General features: G+C 36.7%; 1 protein-coding gene across 1 annotated transcript; it reads left to right on the forward strand.

Moving 5' to 3' along the window:
• The first annotated feature begins 12,911 nt into the window (after positions 1-12,911).
• On the forward strand, positions 12,912-15,099 carry LOC131078856 (uncharacterized). The gene is made up of 3 exons (XM_058016666.2): positions 12,912-13,168; positions 13,414-13,496; positions 13,863-15,099. Exons 1-3 carry the CDS (start codon positions 13,008-13,010, stop codon positions 14,708-14,710), a joined length of 1,092 nt encoding a protein of 363 aa, XP_057872649.1. The 5' UTR covers positions 12,912-13,007; the 3' UTR covers positions 14,711-15,099.
• The last annotated feature ends 453 nt before the right edge of the window (positions 15,100-15,552 follow it).

A 15,552-nucleotide genomic window follows, 5' to 3' on the forward strand; every position in this document is an offset into this window, starting at 1 on the left:
TACTCTAAAAAATTATGTGTAAAACCTGTGAAGGTGCATGTTGTTGATAGGATCCTCTAAGGGTTCTCCATCTAGTGTTGAGAGTTGATATGCACCTGATCCATAGACTATTGTGATGAACGTAAGGGCCAAGCCAATTTGGTTCGAACTTACCCTTATTTTCTCTATCTTGTTGATTTTTAGGATTTTCTCTGAGGACTAAGTCACACACCTCAAATGTGTGAGGTTTTACCTTGTGATTGTAGCTTTGACTCATTCTTTGTTGATATGCTCTGAGATGATTGAAAATAATTTGTCTACATTCATCCAATAATTCTAAATCTTGTAAGCGAGAGACCCTATAATCTTCATCATTGATTAGATTGTGCAAAGAGACTTGTAGGGATGGTAGCTCGACCTCAATAGGCAAGATAGCTTCGACATTGTAGACAAGTGTATAAGGTGTAGCTCTAGTAGGCGTACGAACACTTGTGCGGTAGGCCCAAAGCTCAGGGTTGAGCTGGATATACCAGTTACGACCAACGTCATCTACTGTCTTTTTGAGGATTTTGAGGATTTTTTTGTTAGATGCCTTAATTTGACCATTACCTTGGGGGTAATATGGGGTGGAAAATCGATGATGGATATGGAAATGATCACAAAGCTCACGAACATCCTGATTCTTGAGGATGCCCGTTGTCAGTGATAATGGAAAGGGGAACACCGTATCGACAAATTATATAATTAAGGATAAAGGTTGCAATCTGCTTTCCGATGAATTGGGTGAGAGGAATGAATTCAATCCATTTTGTAAAATATTTTGCAGCTGTAATAATTAATTTATGGCCATTGGAAGAAGGAGGGTGAATCTTACCTACGGGGTCAAGTCCCCACTGACAAAAGGGCCATGGAGTGGCAATTGGTTGAAGTTCTAGTGCTAGTGCATGAATAAGGTCTCCATGAATCTGACACTACTTACACTTTCTGACAAATTGATATGAGTCTTTTTCCATAGTAGGTCAATAGTATTTAGTCCTCATCAACTTCTTGGCTAAGGTTGGACCACTAGAGTGAGCACTACATATACCTTCATGAACCTCACATAACGCAATTTGAGCTTCGTCACTTTCTAAACATCTAAGAAGAGTACCATCTAAACCCCGACGATGAAGGGTATCAGCTAAATTGACATATTAGGAGGATTGACGAATGAAGGTACGACGTTAATTATTGGAAAGGTCATGCGAAAGGATATTGTCGCGGAGGTAAGTGAAAATGATACTGTACCAAGGGGAATTGGGACCAACAACACATACCATTTCAGTAGGAGTGATTTCATATGAGGGAATCAAAATATTATCCACCAAGAACTCATATCGGGTTTCATTATGAGGCATATCAATCAAAGAAGCAATGGTAGCCATGACATCTACAACTTGATTGTTATCCCTTGGAATCTATTCAAAGATTATTTATGTGAAATATTACTTAAAATCATCCACCATTTTCTTATAAGGCATTAAATTTTCTTCTTTAGTCTGATAATCATTGTTTGCTTGACAAAACACGAGTTGAGAGTCCCTCAAAACATGAAGCTCTTAGATCTTCCACCGAGCTGTGATTCATAGTCCTGTTGTTAATGCTTCATATTTTTCTATGTTATTTGTGCAAGGGACTGACAATCGATATGACTTAGGAATGGAGTCCCCTTGAGGTGTGGCGAAGAGGATACTAGCTCCAGTGCCATGTTGCATGTATGAACCATCAAAATATAGTTGCCAAGGCTTTAAATTTGTCATTGTAAAAATGGATTCATCTGAAAATTCCAAGACAATGGGAGTGTCATCAATCATAGGTGCATCTGCCAGCTGATCTACAATAGCTTATCCTTTAATTTATTTTTAGTCCACACATTCAATGTCAAACTCACTCAGGATCACAACCCATTTAGCTAATCTACCAGTGAAAGTCGCCTTATTAAGAAGGTATTTGAGTGGATCTATCCTTGTAATGAGCTTTATTTTATGAGTTAGCATGTAATGACATAATTTATGCAAGGCAAAAACTACAACAAGACATGCATGCTCAATCGGAGTGTAGTTAAGCTCATAACCAACCAATTTGCGACTAATTTATAGTATACTACTTGTTCCTTGCCTTCATTGTCTTGTTGTGCCAAGACTTCCCCCAGTGTTGTTTGCGTAGTTGATATGTAAAGTAGTAGGGGTTTTCTTGGAATAGGTGGCATCAATACTGGTGGATTCAATAGATAATCTTTGAGAACTTGAAAAATCCTGTTGACACTTATCATCCCATTTGAAATTGATATTCTTGTGAAGTAGATGCTGAAAAGGATGCCATTTATCTACAAGTTGCGCGATGAATTTGCGTATCGATTGGATTCTTTCTTGTAGAGACCAAAGCTGACTAATATTCTTTGGTGGTGGCATCTCTAATATAGCTCCAACTTTTGCTGGATCTGCTTCAATCCCTCTTTGTGAGACAATGTATCCAAGGAGTTTCCCAGAGGTCACCCCGAAGACACACTAATTAGGATTTAGTCTGAATTTATATTTTTCCAAAAGTTAAAAAACATAGATAGGATATCAAGGTGTGTTTCTCTTGTTATCGACTTTCCCAGGAGATCATCAACATAAAATTTCACAGTGACGTGCATGAGATCATGAAATATTGTTGTCATTAATCTTTGATATGTAGCACCCACATTCTTTAATCCGAAGGGCATAACAATCCAACAAAAGGTACTCTAAGGACAACTAAATGTTGTTTTATGTTGGTCTTTAGGTGCTATTTTGATTTGGTTATACCCTGAGAATCCATCCATCAAAGATAACATTGCATGACCAGCTGTAAGATCCACTATCAAATCAATGTTTGGCTGAGGGAAATCATCTTTAGGATGAGCCTTATTGATATCTCTAAAATCTATACATATTCTGACATTGAGATCTAGTTTACTGATAGGTGCCAAATTAGAAATCCACTCAAGGTAATCAATCGGTCTAATGAAACCAACATCCAATAACTTTTCTAGCTCTACCTTGACTAATAGTGCCACCTACAGATGCATCTTTCTCAATTTTTGTTTTACAGGTTTAACTCCTAGAGTGACTGTCAAATGATGCATTACTAAATCAGGGTCCAATCTAGGCATATCCGCATATGACCATGCAAAGTTGATTTGTCGTTTTGTGAAGAAACTTACGAACTTTGGTCTTTCTTTTTCTGTCAAAGACTATGCTAAGAAGATGTTGTGTGGAACTTCATCTGTGACAATATTTTGTCTTGATAGTTTCCTCTACCAACATTGACTATTTCTCTTCATATGATGTCATAGGGAGAGTGTCAAACCTTCCATCCTCAAGCGCCCCAGAGAGGTCTTCACCTTGAGATACGCCCTTTATTTTTACTTTTATAGGGTCAAACAATGCCACGATGTGGTTTTCACCCTAAGACCCACGATTTATTTTATTTTTATACTTTTGTGACTAGAAGGTTTGGCATTCTCTCTAAGATTTGTTGCACTATTGAGTTCTATGATGTATCATGCTTTGTTGTCCCCAAGAGTTATATCATTCCTTATGCCAAGGTAGTCAATAAAGGCCTCATCATTTTTGAAGGTGGCTAATTGTGGAGGCCCTTGTTGTTTCCAATCAATGAGTCATGGATGAACGAGGGAAAGGCCATTAGTGTTTTCAAAGTCAACAGAAGTAAGAGTAAAGACACAAGAATCTTCAGGCATTTCAATGCAATCATTGGGGTTATCGCTAGAACTCTCCTCATTAGCCTCGATTGTAAACTAATCCAAATCAACATCACTAGAGGGACACTCAACAACAAGAGTCTTCACCCATCACGATTTTGACCTAGAACCTTGAGATGTTGAGGGTTCGGGATCCCCAAAAAAATTTATCCACAATTCTCCACAATCTTTCTTTTCTTGAGATGTAGGCTCTAATACAATTACTTCACCAGCTCTAATTTTTTTGTTAAACTCTTATTCTTTCGTGGGTTCACCTGGTTCTCTATATGTTTCGGTAAGCTCATAATCACTTGATGACTTGTCTGAACCCCATTCCCATTTGTTAGAGTATGTGGAATAGAATTTCTCTCATTGTTGCTCATTAGTGGAGATGGAATCTGTGATTTGTAATGATTCTTTAGAATTGTGAGTACCTAATCTAAAGGGTATGAAGCCAAGTCCTTTGGAGCACTGATTCTTGAATGTTAACTCTGGTTGCAATGGCTCAACAATTACTTTCTTTTGTAGCCCAAGAGGACCTTTACGATCATATCCAAAAAAATTTAAGAACTTAAAGCCTTTGCCATACTTTTCACATGGTATTTTGGTCTGATTGTGTGTAGATTCCTCTTCAGATTCTTTATAAAGCATTTTGTGAAGATCTTCTTCTTCCATCTCACTCCATTATTTAATATGGTGGGATCCCATTTTATAGTAATAGCAGATACTTTTTTAGAAGGATGTGGTCATCCATAATCTTTAGGAGAATCCATTATTTGTCTTAAATACATGGTTTGATTCAAAGTATACTCTCCCATGCCATTGTCCTTGTATTTTCCTTTGAGCTCACCTTGTTTTGATGTAGAAGGTTTTAATGATTTTGGGTCCACATATGCCGATGATGGAGTTGCTTCTCTATTAATTAGAATTATTATCTCTAATCTTGGTCATAGGTTATTGCAATATATGAACGGATTTGGGTCACCTTTTACTTCAACTCCATTGTAGGGAAATTTGATACATTGTTGATGTGTTGATGGTACTACTCTCATTTCATGTATCCATGGATGTCCCAATACTATTGTATACAAGATATATATCAAGGACTCGACAAACCACATCCTTCCTGACTGGCCCAATTCTTAGAGGCAAGGTGATTGTTCCCTTGGATGAGTGTTCTTCCTCATCACATGCTTTGATGGTGATTTTTTTCTTCGAATTCATAGTTTGTTCAGAATATCCTAATTGTTTAATAATATTCAATATACAAATTTTCATACCTTCTCCTCCATCTATCAAGACTCGTTTGATGCAGCTCTTATGGAGAAAGACATCAATGTGGAGAGGTGCATTGTGTGGTTGGCATATGGATACATCATCAGCTTCTGTGAATGTACGACAATGTGGAGTGGAAATATATCCCACCATGGCTTGAAACTAGTCCACATTTAGATCACTGGAAACAGAAGCTTCTCTCAAGGTTTTGTCAAGAATATCCTTATGTGAAGGGGATATACGCAAAAGATCAAGGATGGAAATGAGGGCGGGTGTCTTCCCTAACTAATCTACAAGGTCATACTCATTTTAGGTAGATGATGAGGTTGTGGTCTTGGGTGGAGCATCTTGCAAGGTGACTTTACATCAACGGGTTGTGACATTACATTTGGAGGTTTCATCATTAGAGGCTAAAGAGGATGGTCCAATGCCTTTCAAAATAACTTTACTCCTTTGGGTAGAACCTTAAAGCATTTTGTCCTTTATGATAATGGTAGAAATATAATTGTCCATTAAAATGTGGTTAACAGTGAAATCATAATCATGGGACATCTTAGCATAGTTAGCTTGATTATCTTCTTTGGCTTTTCCTTTATCATGTTTAGGGAATGGCTCCATAAACTTCGCATGTTCCTAATTGGAGGTATGACCATCAACTTATATGTCACCTTTGTCAATAATACCTTGTATAACATCCTTCAATTTGTGACAATTGCAAGTTGTATGTCCTTTGCTCTTGTGATACTCACAATACTCATCATCATTCTACCATGCAGGTTTCACTTTTGGTTAATAAGGTGGATTTTCTGGTATTGTTATAAGCTTGTTTGCAACCAATTTCTTAAATGTTGTCTCAATTGGCTCTCCCAATGGATTATATTTCCTTCAAGGTTTTGATGGCCTTTGAGTGTTCATTTGATTGTCTGAGTTGGATGAACTTGCACCGAGGAAGGTCATTTTTGGTTTTACAATATTTGCATCTACTACCCCATCAATGACCATGTTCTTATTCTTGTTCCAAAAGCGGGGTTAATCTTTCCCATTTGATTCCTCTTTTTTATCCTTGAATAGCTTTATGGTTCCTTGTTCAATAAGGACTTTCTCAATTGCCAATCCCTTTTCTATGACTTCCTTAAAGATAGACAGACAAGCTTTTCTTAGTTCATATCCAATATCCTTGTTGACATTTTGAGTGAGCATTTCTACCATTTGTTTTTGTGGGATATCACAAGAGCATTGAGTAGCAAGACCTCTCCATTGTTGTAAAAATGAAGCAAATGACTCCCCATTTTTCTGTTTGGTATTGCACAAAGTAGTCAATAACACATCTGTTTCAATATTGTATGAAAAGTGTTGTGTGAAAGCTTCTGCTAGATCGCTCCATGACTTAATTCCAGGTGAGAGTTGGGAGAACCATTCCATATCTTGTCCACCTAAACTTTGTGGGAAAAATCTCATCAAGTACGTTTCTTCATTGTCTACCTCAATACATTCTGTGAATAATTCTCTTATGTGTGCCTTAGGATCTCCTTTGCCTCTATACTTATCAAATTTTGGTGTCACAAAATGTGGAGGAAATGGAGGTATTGGAACTCTTTTATCAAATGGATAAGGACATATATCTTTCATTATATACTCTTTCTTTGGTGTATTCATGTCTACCATTTGTTTTTGCAAATCCTTGATTTGTTGTTTTAATTCATTCTTGGGTCGTGTCTTTTCTCTTTGATTTAGTCCCATGCTTGAGCCACTGAGCAGAGGAGGAGGGATATAAAGCATGTATGGATGGTATTGATCATAGATGTGTTCATATGGAGGAGGAACATAATTGTAACTAGCATATGGACCACTTGGTATGGTATCGTAATGAGGAGCACTAGGTCTAGGTCGATACATGTCATGACCATGAGGATAAGAGGTATAATAAGAATGATCTTGGATATTTCCCCCAAATCTGACATAAGGTCTCCTTGTGTCATGATTTTGAATGTTCCCTTGAGTATAATTGTATTCATTGGTATTATCATGGGTGTTATCATGAGAATGTGTATTAGCATTTCTTCTCCATGGAAAAGGATGACTGTGAAATTGTTTGTGAGAGTTTCTAGCAAAGTTGGCTTGGGCATGGGTATTGGGAATTTCTGGTTTTTTCAATAAAGACGAAGGTGAATCAGGTGTGAAACATTCTCTCCTATTTCCACCATTATGTCCTCTAGGATTTGAATTTGCTTGCTTCACTTGATTTGGATCCTCTTCTAGAATTTGTGACATATCAAAATCATGAGGTAACTTTGTTCCACTTTGTGCCATGACTTGAAAGAACTATTGTCTATCTCTTCTCATGATTTCTTCAACCAATATATTGAACCTTGGATCTATGATAGTCCCTTCAGTGTTTGTGAAAGTGATAGATGCATTGTCATTATCATTATTTTTCTCATTGTTGTTTTCATTGTCATTGTCTGGCATATTGTTGTAATTCTCAAATGGGTTGTAAAAGTGATCCCCATCAAACTCATAGGTACTCATGTTGAGAGATCTTAGAGCTTCCTCGAATTCTCTTCTAGACCTTTGGGAATGGGTTTCAACCATAAACTAAACCTTGGCTAAAATGAAAGATCGAAGAAAATGTGAAGACTATGGAAGACCAAGAAGTAATACGAGATGGAATGAATCTAGGGTTTTCTTGCAATGTCCAAAAATGTAAGTCCAAGATATGTGTGATCTAAAACAAGGTGTGGCTTCCAAAGAGATGATATATCTCTTGATAAGGTAAGTTGACCTTTACTAAAGAGGATCAAGTGGGACCCTAAGATGATAGATCTGATATGGAACCACCTAATGGTATGTTATAGTAGGTTTGCAATAGAGAAGTAGGACCACAAAGCAACCTTTTGACTCTAGCTTGGAAAATGTATATGAGGAATTGCAAATGAAGGAAAATGATGGACAAATATGTGACCAAGACTGGTTGACTAAAAAAATGATGAATCCCTGTAGGAAATGCCTTATAAGCTCTTTGAATCTTAAAACCTAAGCACGTTTTCTCTTCTCAACTTTTTGCAACTTTTCTTCTCTGAAATACAGATGCAGAGTTGTTCTGCATAGATGCAATTTCCCAACCTAAACACAGTTTTAAGAAACACAAACATGGTTTAATTTCACAGACATGATTTTGCATGTCATAGACACGTTTGCTTGTTTTTATTGAGAATGTTTTTGCTCTTTTGATACAAAAACACGATTGTGCCCTGTGCAAACGTGATTTCCCAACACGGACATAGTTTTAAGCAACATAGATATTGTTTAATTTTAAATACATGATTTTGTATGTCATAGATGTGATTTCTTGCTATTACTGACAATGTTTTTCTCTTTTGATAGAAAAACTCGATTTTTCCTTGCACAGATGATGCGATTTTCCAACCCAGACGCTATTTAAACTAACACAAACGTGGTTTCTAAGAAAATTTCTAAGTCTATCCAAACATGAAATTGTTGAATGTGACCAAATCTTGATGTTGAATATTTTGTGGCAAGAAAACACAACAAATAATGAAGACACAATGTTTGAAGGTTTTTTTGTGTATGTTCAAAATATTTCCACTAGTATAGCATATATTGAAGACACTTGAAAACATGCACAACCTAGGCTAGAAAGAGAAACCATTCAATGGGGCCCCTGCAACAATAAAATACCTCAAACAAGTGGACAACTAGAGATTCTGGTAGCACTGGCTCCCCCACTATGACACTCACTTCTTAGGCATACCAGATTATCTTACCTCAAAAGACCAAAGATCAAACGAGGGATTTCTATGTTAACATGAAAGGGTACATGAGGGATATCTATAGGGTATGATCCGCACTCCCTGAACCATCAAATATAAGGATTTTTGGCCTCTACAACAAAAGGTGTTTAGTGGGGGAACTTGTGTGGTACTTGGTGTCTACCCATGCGGTGATGGCTCATTTAAGAACCCACTCCTAATCCCCAAAGAGGATTTTTAATGCATCCAACACAAGTGTGGATACTAGGGAGAACCGTCGGTGTAGATATACATCACAAAGTCATCAAGGCTTTTGTCTAATGTATTAATTTATATAGTGGGCAGAAGAAGTATCGCTTGGGTTGTGATCTCTCACTTGGCCTTATGGGCTACCTAGGAGACAAGTCCTCCTACCTAAATAGAAGATGATAACAATTTCTCTTACACCCAAGGTCCAATGGAAGGTGAGGGGAGAGGATACTTTTTTTATAACCTCTAGGGTTATAAACATAAAGTGTGCAAAGAACACCAAACATTTCAAACAAGTTCTTTAACCCCAAAATGAAAAAGATGCGGCCCTAATTAAACTAAAAAATCAAAGACACACACCTAGATTACCCCTGCAACAAGTGATTAGTAGTTTTAATAAATTACCCCCTCATGCAAGCACACTAATTAGGTTAATTTTAGAAATCCAAATCCAAATGTAAAAAAGGGGCCTTCAACAATACATTTTTGCCTTTTTAAACAACTGCACCACTTTGTTAGTCCAAGCAAGGGGTTAGGCCAAAAACCACATCTGATAACCCTAAGATGAAAAATAAAAAACAAACTAAAAATATAAAATGTGGTTATCCTATACAGAGACGTATTTTTCGAACACAAACGCAATAAAATAAACCTAAACATAGTTTCCAATCACAGACACGACATTGTGATTCATAGACACAGAAAATAAAAGAAAACGCAAATGCGGAAAGGATGATCAAAGACGCGATTTCTGGGCACAAATGTGGAATGAAAAATCACAGACGTGACTTCAAATCCTGAAACCTGCAGACAAGAAAATAGAAAACACAAACACAAAATCTGGAAACACAGATGGGGAAATTTAACAGGGACGCAAAAAGAAAAGTCGTAGACGCACAATAAATTAAAATCGTCGTTGATCCAACCTGCAACTTGACAAAAAAACTAAAAACAACAAACAACCATTAGAAACAAAGGGACAAGAATCCCATTAGGTATGCCAAAATGTATACGGTGAAAAATGATGATGATAAGCTATTGTAAGACCACAAAGATCCAACCACAATAAACCTTAGTTCTACAACCAAACATTCACCACACACCAATGAAGATACATAAGAACATGCAAATCAACAAATGAAACAATATTACCATTCACATGCAAGTAGGGTTTCAATCTTCTTTGTCTCCTATCTCCATTGATATTGTTTGATATATTCGCTCTCAGATTTTGTATGTGCACAAGAGCTCAACAAAGAACAGATTGTGGTTGTGAAGTCCCTTGATCGCATAAGTATTGATTGAAGGATTATGATTGACAATGATGAGAGTATCCTCTTATATAGAAGACACTTTAAAAAATGGAGGGATAAGATTAAGAGGTGAAAGAAATAAATGGTCGGTTGGGATTAAAGGGTAGGTAGAATAAATAATAAAATAATGAAGGGGGTAGGTAGAGGAAAATTAAGAAATAAATGACATGTGCCATAGAGGGAAAAGCTAATGAATTAATTAAATAAATAAAGATTTATTTAATTAATAGAAGAAGTGGGATCAATTAAATAAATAAAAAATATTTATTTATTTGAATAGGACAATTTTAGGTGTCTACATATACACACATGCGCGCGCGCACGCACACACACACACACAACTCACAAGAGACTAAAAATTATAAAAATATATTGAAAAAAAACTAACTAAAAGAAAAGATGCATGAAAACCAAAACGAAAGAAAAATATAAATGTAAATATAAAATGGGGGAGAGATAAAAAATAACAAAATAAGCAACAAAATAAAGGTTAATTAAAAATGAAAAATACACAAAGATAAAGAGAAAGAGGGAGATAAAAAATGAAATAAAAATGTAAAAGACAAAAAATAAATAGATCAAAAACAAAATAAAGAGAGAGAGAAAAATAACAAGAGGGCTAAGACAAAAGTTGGCAAAGAGGAGAACGGGGAGGGCAACAGGGGACCACAACAAGAGGGAGGGGGAATGAACTAGGGGGGGACCTAAATGCGAGGACCTAAAAAGGGGGTGGCTAAGAGGAGAGGGGGAGGCCAACTGGGGGCTAAAACTAAGAAACCATGAAGAGAGAGGTCAGGGTGGGGAGCGATGAAAGTTTTTAATGATAGATCATAACGAGTGCCAAGAGAGGCCTAAGCTCCAACCTTCATCACAATTGATGTTGGTTGGGTTATTATTGATTTCAATGGCCTCCTTGAGTTTCTTTTTAAAGAAGTTTTCCTCCTTAAACACAATTTGAGTGTCTTCTAGACATATGTGGTGCTTAGTGGAAGAGGAATGCTCTGCTAAAGCCAATTTAATAATACGTTCATGTTTGATGTTAGCACCATGCTCTTTGATTCTGGTGTTAGAGGAGCGCCCTGTTTCACCTATGTAGGGGGTTCCACATGAGCAAACAACCCTATTTCTTTTAATATGTCCTCTTCCTAGTATTCGACTGGAAGATTGTATAGTTGAATATGAATTGGTTGCTCTTTGATTTCTTCCTTCCAAGGATCAAAGTTAGGTTTCCATTTTTCCAAAAAGAGTCCAAATCCCTTTGATGCATACGGTCCTTGTTCAATTGCCCATTTGCACTCATCCTCTGAGTTTGGTAGTGCTTGAAGTAGTATGTGGTGTTCTCATTTAAAAGAACACCAATCGTGCATTTTACCATGATCAATTAGACCCCCATACCATTTGAGAAACAATCCTAAATCCTTGTATTTTTCAATGAAGTTCTTGATTCTATCTTTTCCTAATAAAATAAAGATGCTTTTGAGGGAATTTGACATCTCTTGAGAGGACTCACCTGATTGTTTGATTGGAATGATTGGATTTCATTAGTTTGCATTATTAGCGCTTTGCTTCCCCATCCTTTGCTAGTCTGACCTCCTATATTGCTAAGATCCTTGATCTGTCAATTATCAGAGGAATCCACATTCTTTTGGTTTGATTGTTGATGTTGTCCAGACCTTGGTATATTGAAATTAGGGTTTGCATTCCTCTAGCATCCATTAGTCCTTTGATCTTGATTCCTCCTCCATCTTCCTTGAGCAAAGTTCTACGATGGTTGTGTTCTGCCATATTGGCGAAAACCATTCTTGTTGCCTGTGATACCCCAAAAACATCTTCTCTCTGGAAAGAGTAATGGCAGTTTGGCCTTATCCACCCATCGGCCCTGCTCGAAAACCCATTGCAGTATGTGCCTTTGGTCCCTGCCAATATGCATCTTGTTGATTTGATTCGTAAGCCTTCCAACCATTATTTATCCTCACACGAAAGTCTTCTATTGGTACTTTGTGAACCATCGCATCTCCCCATCCTTCTTTGATTTGATCCCTAATTTTACCAATCCCTTCTGATCCTCCTTGCACTTTGCATCTCAGCTCCTCACCTTGCGAACCTTCGCAATGCTTATCCTCTCGTGCCATTTTTTCAAGGAATTATACAAAATTATAACTATAAAGAATACATTAAATAATTTGATTTATTAATTTTTAATTAAATTTAAATAGTGTGAATCAAATCCCTATAAAATAGTTAATTGATTTTATTATCTATATTTTAAAAAATAATAAAACTTATTAAAATTTATATATCTATATAGAAAAATCACTTTATTTACAATATTATAACTAGAAAATGAAAAAATTATTTGAAAGAGATTTCTTTTATATATTTTAAATATGTAAAATATAAAATAAATATGGATTAAACATTTTTTGTTCAAATTTTTTGTATTAATGCTAATTGATACAACTAATTGAAAAATCGAACTGCATTGAATGCAATAGCTCCAAATGGAAAATCACAATTTCACATTATATCAATATAATTAAGTTCCTCTAAGGTGGTGTTGATCCGTTTGAAGAGAAATTAAAATGATTTCAATTGCCTACAAGAAAAACCCTATCGACTCCAATTTGGAGTGGGAAGCAGTTTCCTCCCGACTCGACCATGGCACTGTTCCAGTTGAGGAGTAGAATTCCATTATCATTTTATGCATTTAAGTGGACAAAGCAACATCAATATCCAATTGCAATTGATAGAGCTCTGCCATTCTACCGGGAGCAGTTGAACTGTATTTCCTGTTATCACTGCCAAATTTCAGTACCCAGGTAGGGTTCTTACATTTATCCCTATCATGTGCACACTTTCGTTCATGGTTATTGGAATTTCATGCACTTTTCAAGTGGGTTTTTTCCCCAAATACTATTTGCAATCGGATTCCTTTAAATGCATCATTTATGCCACGGTTTGCAGGTCTGGTTGGAATTTCATGCACTTGTCAAGTGGGTTTTTCCCCTAAATACCATTTACAATCGGTTTCCTCTAAATTCATCATTTATGCCATTATTTGTAGGTCTGGTGTAGACATCAATTCACTCTTGGGTGGTCATTCTAGAAGAGTGGAGCGCTTAATCTACAACAGTCTCAGAATTGGAGGTATTTTACATTGGGCTTCGCTTTTGAACTATAATTTTCAATTCTCTTCGAAAAGTTTCAAAATGTTATTTGTTGGTTGCATTCATTAGGGGACTATGTTCATTTCGGAACATGCATCGTCGAACACGATCTCCACTAGAACTATTCATTTCTAGAAAACAAGTTTCTTTACCCGTACACATCATTGCATTTCTCTAGCCCTTTTGCTCATATCTAAATGTCTGGCAGTCAGCTGCAACGGAGAATCTTAAACTGGGGATTATTCACTACCCACGCCTACACTTTTCTGTGTATCTATGCTGGTTTTAGGTGAAATCTTAATGTGCACTCATTGGATTGCGCAAATGTCTACTGTGTTTGCGACAGGGTCTCGGTCAATTGTTGGCAGGAGCAAACCCTCTGAAGGATTTGGAAATGGTAAACGAGGAGATGAAGATTATAGGGAGGCCTGGGAAAGAGAAATGGATGAAGCAACTTGTGTCTGGTCTGCGAGTGATTCAGATGACTCAGATGACGAGAAACTGCGCTCTGAGGCAGTAAAGAGACATTATAATTTGACTGACAGTGACGATGACAGTAGTGATGAAGACAAGAAAAAGGATAAAGGGAAGGAACAGGATGTCAAAATTATATTTGATAAAGGTGAAGATATAGACGGAGATGCTAGTGATGAATTGAGGAGTGTATGGTCTGGGAGTGATGAAGAAAAGACTTTGTGGTCGGGCTCCGAAGATGACCTTGAGGATGATACTCCTACTCTGGCAAAACCACATGAAAAAAGTGATCGCTATTTGGATCAGATTTTTGAGTTTGAAGAGACTCCCAAGCTCAGAACTCTTTCTGAAATAATTAATGGGAAAGCTAAAAAGGAGGAGCTTAATCCTGGTAGACAAGCAAGGAAGCTTGCTATGCAAAATGCCCTGAAGAAGTTGAAAAAAGGTCCTGATGGAAGGTACATTAATGTTGATGACGTACTGACTGACATGGACGTCTTAATAGGATCATTTGAGGAAGTTATAAATGAACCTGAGTATGCAGATCTTAGAGCAGGAGGGCCCAAGAAACTCAATATGCAGTTTTTTAAGGATTTGCAGGAGAGTCTGCGAAATGGAACCTTCGAATTCTCTCCCGAGCTGCAACTGAAACCAAAGAGCCGATTTGTGTTGAGGAAAAAATATCTAAGAGCCAAATCCAGAGAGAGGAAACGGAAGTAAACTCCACAGGAATTATGGTCATTGGAAATTTAGTTATTTTGTTCTTCGCGACTAGCTTGACTGAATCCTAAGTTTCAACTGCACGAAACTTCCTCTGTGATAGAAAAAGGTGTTTCTATTTCACATGGGATATACTTAAATGTATATACCCCACAATCAGAAATTTCTTATACTAGCTCAAGATGCAAATGTGATGCTTTCAGAAATTTTTAGGTCTGACACATGACGTATTTTAGGCGTGAGCTGTTTTGTGGCAGACTGTGTACAGGTCAATGTTAATAACCTTTTTGTTTGTGGCATTGATTTCAATTTTAAAACATCAGATGTTGGGATGGTATATCTTTCCCTTGAATGTTATAGGATACGAAGCAAATTTTATTAGCAATTCATTTTAGAAGTTTGATGCTAACGTAGGTGTTAGATTATTCTAATATGCTTGGAACTGCTTTGCATTTTAGTTCTTCTAGTGTCACATTAGTGTTTATTAAAAGGGCAACGACGTCATTGCAATATTTATCATGTCGAATCCATATATTATCTAGTTCTCACATATTACCAGCATAGCTTATGTTATAAGAAGAGGAGATGGTCTTTGGTTCTTCTTATCTTTTCTGTGTCAACTGTAGGACAAAATTGCCTTTCTTTGTTTCTTGCCTTTCTGATTAATAAGAGCCTGACTGTATCTGGTCGCCTAATTAAAAATTAAAAATTAATCACCGAGTAGATGAAATGTGTGTACTAGCAAGCCTTTTGGGAAATTGGATTACTAACTGTAGTTAGGGATACTACTCGGGTATTTATCTTCTTGTTATGACATTAAACCAAATGGTTGAATATTGTGA

This window comes from Cryptomeria japonica, chromosome 2, assembly GCF_030272615.1.
Source record: "Cryptomeria japonica chromosome 2, Sugi_1.0, whole genome shotgun sequence".
Classification (NCBI taxonomy): domain Eukaryota; kingdom Viridiplantae; phylum Streptophyta; class Pinopsida; order Cupressales; family Cupressaceae; genus Cryptomeria; species Cryptomeria japonica.